The sequence below is a fragment of the Sinocyclocheilus anshuiensis genome, unplaced genomic scaffold, assembly GCF_001515605.1.
Source record: "Sinocyclocheilus anshuiensis isolate Anshui unplaced genomic scaffold, SAMN03320099.WGS_v1.1 scaffold1024, whole genome shotgun sequence".
In the NCBI taxonomy this organism is placed as follows: domain Eukaryota; kingdom Metazoa; phylum Chordata; class Actinopteri; order Cypriniformes; family Cyprinidae; genus Sinocyclocheilus; species Sinocyclocheilus anshuiensis.
Window position 1 is genome coordinate 751,041 of NW_015552843.1, and position 6,702 is coordinate 757,742.

At 37.5% G+C, this 6,702-nt stretch overlaps 1 protein-coding gene across 3 annotated transcripts in view; it reads right to left on the reverse strand.

Moving 5' to 3' along the window:
* Positions 1-6,702, reverse strand: part of LOC107668088 (centrosomal protein of 104 kDa-like) — a 36,899-nt gene that overhangs the window by 5,809 nt on the left and 24,388 nt on the right. For 2 of the 3 annotated variants that reach the window (XM_016459869.1, XM_016459867.1), the window contains exons 14-20: positions 5,231-5,431; positions 4,999-5,091; positions 4,690-4,750; positions 2,540-2,618; positions 2,110-2,218; positions 1,859-1,997; positions 756-823 (exon numbers count right to left, since the gene is read on the reverse strand). In XM_016459869.1, coding sequence (XP_016315355.1) covers positions 756-823; positions 1,859-1,997; positions 2,110-2,218; positions 2,540-2,618; positions 4,690-4,750; positions 4,999-5,091; positions 5,231-5,431 — 750 coding nt within the window. The remainder of the gene's footprint in view (positions 1-755; positions 824-1,858; positions 1,998-2,109; positions 2,219-2,539; positions 2,619-4,689; positions 4,751-4,998; positions 5,092-5,230; positions 5,432-6,702) is intronic. The other variant, XM_016459868.1, reaches the window with a different exon arrangement.

Below are 6,702 nucleotides of genomic sequence, written 5' to 3' on the forward strand. Positions count from 1 at the left end.
CACGTATAGTATGTGAACATAAGCTATTATTTTGAATGCATTTAATCGTTTTGCAGCCCTAGCTGATACTAAAGTAAAAGGAAATGTGTTGTTCATCATAATAATCATGAATTATGATGACATCAGTTAAGTCCATTAAAATTAATCAAATATAATTTATATCTTTAAAGATACTGACAACTGCATCTCTTTTTATGTAATAATTTGTTGTGTCTGAAGTGAATTCTTTACATATTGGTAAACGTCATTCTCTTTATCATAACAAGATTGCCCATATTTTCACTGTTTCAAAACAATGCTCACACTGTATTTCAGGGACAGTGTAACCCTCACAAAAACAGGTTTACAACAAACTGAACAACATACGAGTTTATGTGGTACATGATGTGAGACATCATTCATTTGGCACAGAAGACACGGCCAACACTGAATACTTAAAACATTGTTTGTCAGCTGGAGGTGTTACTCCATGTGACTTTTCAGAGCTGAGAGGTAAAGTATTCTTGAGTGAACACCTTTCCAGCGTCAGTCACAATCATGAGCTCATCTGTATGACGTGCAACAGAGAACCGAACAGAGTATAACAAGAACTTTTCAAGTTATTTATGATGAATAAATCATTTAAATTAATTTCAATAATTTTACAGCTACTGTTATGGCAGACTGCATTCGTGCACCAGGTGTTTTTTTTGTTGTTTTGTTGTTCATGACAATAAATGAGTAGCACCTATGGGTGTGTTTGTGTGTGATCTCACCTCCTCCCCTGAGGCGAAGTTCTCATGGCAGAGAGGACAGTGATTACAATTATCTCCAGAAGTTGGTGCTGACAAAAGAAAAAAAGAATAAATCCATCACCAGGAAACACTGTTTTTACTTTTTCCCAAACAAAAAATGCAGAAAATTCTCTACTTATAGAAATAACACAATAAATCTGCAGGTGTGAAAGGTAATTTCTAGTGACACTGTGTGAACTTCATATGGACAAACAGATCTGATGATAGAGTGGGCAGTCTTGTCTTATTTTTAGGTATAATAAGAGTGTGACACAAAGGGACCAAAATGAACACTTGCCAAGCACCAAATGCAAGTAAAAGCATGTAAAAAAGTTACAGTTACTAATCTGTGATATTATTTGGGAACTGGAAGATAATACAAATGTTTAAATATTCTTACGCCATTTATTGGACAGGAATGTTTTTTTTTCTTAAGAAATCCATGTGGAATATAAAATATTCCTCTCATTAACTTGATGTGGGAACACACATGCTTTTAATATTTTCAGTCTTTATTCTTCTTATACTGTGCAACATATAATCATAGTTTTATATGCAAGGCTGAACTACCTCCTATATTTCTGTTAAGAACTGATAAACAAGTATATGGTGCACCCAGGAACTGGGACGTATGCCAATACTTGGGCAGGCATAGAGGGAAGTATGCAAAGCTAACAAGCGACATTAATAAAAGACTCTTCAGTCTTCATCTCCACCCTGGACTTCCTGTCTCTTCATTCCTGATCCAACACTGTCAGAATGGATATAGGAGGAAAATAGACAATTGTCTGAGCTAGTATCTGATGTGGCAAATGACTCAATAAGCTGCAGTGTTCATCACAAATGTGCAAGGAAAACAACAGATAAAAAATTACACTGTTTTAAGGACAAAATCCTTCCCCAGTATATGTTTCATAAAAAAAAATCTAAACTACAGTTGCATGGCCAGTACGAAATATGGCCTTACATCAAATCACCTGCCAAAATGTTCATTTTGTCCCCTGGTATCACATTTGTAACAGCACTGAGTGTGGTTTCTGGATGAGCATGGAATAAAAATACTGTGCAACCACACAAAGACTCACGATTGCAAGCAGCTCTTTGAGCATGTTCAGTTAGCTTATCTCGGGTGAGAGCTTCGGAGCAGAGAGGACACTGGGTGAAATCTGCCCTCCACTCACACTCAGTCAGCAAGTGCTCTGTCAGGCTCACAATCTCCACCACCTAACGAACGCACAAACATGCTACATTAGCACACTTTGCAAACTGAGATGTAGTTTAACCAATATGAATTATTTTGAAATATGACAGCGCATGTGCTTGGGTATGTGTGCACCTGTCTGCACTGAAGGCAGCGCTGCAGCATCGGGCAGTGTTTCCAGTAGTGCAGGTCGAGCCCATCCTCAGTAAACGACTCATCTCTCTCTCCACAGAAAATACACAGACTAGACAAAACAGCACAAGCATCAACTCTGATCTGATCTTTCATTTCTCACTCAACATGCTATTAAGATTTTTTTCCCAGCAGTACAAAAAGAAACTCATTAAATGAGAGCCCATTAGCACTGCACATTATGCTATCAATTTCCAGATGTCTTGGTAAGATAATATTAATGCATTTATAACAGGAAACTCATACACAAGACTTGACTTCGCAGAGCTGGCACTGAATCAGAAACTCATAAATTGAGATTGCACTGACTGGGAGAATCACAAACTGCCCAGTTGAGGGAATCAATGAAGAAGTGTCAAGAAGTAGTCCTTACTTGTCTAAGTAGTTAGTTACAGATGGTTGGCTTCCTTTCGCATCAGCAGGAACAGACTGGTTTACCTTCTTAACACCTGCTGAAACCAAGGGAAACATAATTAACCATCACATTCTGCTCAGACTGAATTTCCTGTTAGAGGTTTGCAATGATGTTCCAGTGTTATTTTAGCATTACTTATATAATATTATGGTACTTATTCATATTTGAATGAGCTTTTTCATTTTAAGTTTAAGTGATTTCAAAATTAACAATCATCCTGATGGTTCAATGTTAAATATATATTTTCAAGCCATTAAATTGGCCTCTCTCGGTTACCAAACAGAAACTGAGGGTTAATGTTGATGTGTAGGCTGCACAAACAGGGAAGTTTGTTGAGCTACTGGCAAATAAGATGGTAATTTGAGGAAGTGCAATGCGATGCATGTTTTAGAGAGAATAAAGAAAAAATAATGGTCTGGTTCTCACTGTTTTTATCATTTGACTAAAGTGACAAGTGAATGCAAAGAAGGGCATACATACATCCAGCTAAAAGACAGATATGAAGATATATGTGACCAGGGCCTAAAACTAACTTTTTGCCAGACCTGCCAATGGCCGGTGACATATTTTTTACCAGCCATGGAAAAAAAAAACAGCCAGTTATGACACCAAAATTTTAAATAGCAAAAAATCACAATCCTTGATTCCAGTTTCGATACCTGCTAAAACTACTAGCTTGACCAATAAAAATTTAATAGGCTACATTTTCACTAGTAAATAGTCAGTTGTAAAATAAGAGCAAATCAAATTACAAGCAATAGCACAAAATAGCCAACAAAGATACAAATAGAAACTGTGCATTTCAGGCAGGTCTAACAGTATTTTCAGGTAGCTTACAGAAATTTTATAAATTATGTTAATCAAATAACACTATAGTCTTTATATCTTTTTTAAAGTTCAAGAGCAGTGAGTGATTGTTTTTTTTTTCCTTTGTACAACATTAAAAACGCAGACAACAGCAGGATTATTGGAATTCTGTGTCTATCACTTTAACACCGTGTCTACACCGCAGCAGCTTGAAGTTGTCAACACTGGATGCGACAAAGCGGCCGTTGCCTTAACTATTTCAGAAACAGAACGGGGAATCCGTTTACTTTCGGCAATTTGTCGTGTCGCGCTGTGCTGCATCCTGTGTAGACAATATCACTGATTATAATGGATTCTATTGTCTTGTGACACATTTGTGTCCGGTTTTTTTCTCAGCTGTTCATGTTCACTTAAGAACCAACTACTTTACTAGGATACTAATTTTTGACATAATTTTGTGTTAATTTGTCCGTTTAAGCGCAGGAAGGAAGCAGATGCGGCTTTCAGGCCGGGGCTTCGGATGTTTAAACTTCCCACTCAGCGCGAGTAACGCGTCTCCTTTCATGTGTTCTAGCTCTTGAATATTTACATTGCAAAGGCTTAAACTTTTGTGAAGAAGCAGCACTGACCCTTTAACTGTACAGAGCATCGTTCACATTTGTTCACGTTTATGTTCTCACAACATTGCACTGTTAGAATTTATACAAATGTTACCGGCCATCTGGCGACTGACACAGTTTCATATACTCGCCAAAGCCGATTTTAACTTGCATTTGGCGCTTGGCGAGTGTTAATTTTAGGCCCTGTATGTGACTATGGCAGGTGTGATTACAGCAGGTTCAGGTTCATATGTGACTATGGCAGGTTCAGTTTAAAAAATGTGTCATCAGATTTTTTCACTGGAAGCCTCAATATAAATTTTTTAACCTTTATATTCTTTCAACTCGACAATTTAACATGTTGAATTAAATGTTAAATTAAATGTTAACATACTGCAATTATATAGGAATTGATCTTTACTAAGAGTTCACAAAGACACAGCAGCACCAACCTGATCTCATGGCAATTTGTACATATTTTACGAGGTGTCTAATTCGTATGAATTCGTACGATTTTTGATAAATCCTGCGTATTTAGCGAGTTCCCCAATTCGTATGAATTCGTACGAATGACCAGCCCCAAACCTAATCGTCACTGGGGTCTAGACAAATTGAATTCATACAAATTAGCAACCTTGTAAAATACGTACAAACTGGTCGTGAGATAGCGTTGGCAGCACACACATGCACCAGTTTACACACCTGATTTGGTTGACTTCTCAGCTTTTTTCTCAGGTACTTTAGCATTGTCCTTCCCTTTCTCCTAAAACACATATTCACACCTTTAATGCATTTACGAATTCATCTATTCACACATTTGATGATCAAAAGGGCTCAATGTGTTAACAGAGATCCACTCTATAGTCATTCAGTCCAGGTGCAAATGCAATCCAGCTAAAGAACTTTCAGATATGAAAATGTTAACACCAGGTGTGAAGAAGATCATTTTGTGTGAGAGCATTAAAAACAAAACAGAAGATAGATTAGGCCACCTCTGACCACACAACCTACACTGATCTCCTTCAGCACTGCAAGCTGCTCTTGTAAGCTTCTGATTTCCTCTTTTTCTTTCTCACCATTTTCTTTTTCTGCCTCTTTTTTTGGCTTATGGAGTAAAAAGTGAGAAAGAGAGACACTTTAAAATGAATGCTGTATCCCAACATTCTCTGAGCCCACGCACAAACATTCCATGAGCTTCAATCGTGAAATTTACAGCTAACAATGCACTTCAGACCGGTTTTACCTGCGTGTCAATGGTGTTTCCATCTATCTTGGCGAGTGAGTCAAAAAGGTTCTTGTAGAGGATGTTTTTACGTGTGCTGGTGTCATCAGGTGGCAGAAAATTCAATACTGCTTTTCCATGAAGACGGTACATAGCCTGGACGACTCTCACAGAGAGTTCCCGCACTGAGGCAGCGCTGTGCTCCAATCCACCTGCCAGAAACTAACACAACATATATCACACACAAATATATTTAATTATTAATTCATTTAATAAATATAATCAAGTGATTTTAGAATATGCACTACTGTTAAAGCTTTGGGGTCAGCTTTTGGGGTTTTTGTTTGTTTAAAAGAAATTAATACTTTTTTTCATAAGGATTATTTTATTCATCTAGAATCCTGAAAAAAAATGTATCATGGCTTCTGCAAAAATATTAAGCAGCACTGTTTTTAACATTGATAATAACTAAACCTATATTTTTAGTTACATTCTGTAAAACATTTGTATTATATTCACAGTATTTGCCCCTCACTTTCTCTCTTACGTTCTCCATACGCAGATCCCATTCATCTGCCCCCAGGCTCTGGATCTCTCATTTTAATTACAGGAATCCCAATCGCCTCTCTGCTGTGCCCTGAAGCCCATCTCATCTCCCAGGAAACCAGCAGGCAGAAGGCATTTAGCAGCCATCCCTGCATGTAAACTACAGCAACCATTTCGTGAGAGATCACCAATGAAAATGACCAAACTAACAGAAAGAAGCAATAAATATTTAAGAGGACATTTGAGGGCTGATTCATTGGTGATAACTGCAAAAAAAAAACTGTTCTGTTACTGTTCATCAAGTTGTTCCAAACCTGTATGACTTTTTACCTACACAACTAGGGATGCGCCGATCCGATATTCATATCGGGTATCGGCTCTGATAGTGCCATTTTTCTCGGATCGGGTATCGGTCAGAGAGAGCCGATCCAAATCCGAGATTTTTTTTTTTTTATGCGCAAACGACAATCTCATTGGCTGGCGCTCACCTATTATCGTCCCTGTTTTGATTTCAGCGAATCAGTTCGAGCAAACGCACACGACCTGATTAATATTCATGACTCCAGTAGCTCATTCATCCTTAGTGCGTTTTAATATTGTTCTTATTAGTAGAATTCGTATAATAATAATAATATCTTATCAGTGTTATTGTTCGTTTGGTTACAGCAGTCAGCTCGGTAAAGCTCTCTCCAAGATCATTCTGTGTTCCCATTATACTTGATTTGTAAATACATGTCTATGAATTTGCAAAAATGACTTTATCTTCTTTCCGGAGTTTAATGTTTTGTTTCTTGCTACCGGGTGTCTGTGAGAAAAAAACACGGGCGTAGAAAAGACTAAATTGTTTTTAACGTCCACAGTAACTGAAATGTATAACTGTTAAAAGAAAGGCTCAATAACTGTTGCACAGATATAATACACTACGCATCAATTTCTCTTCCCTTTGT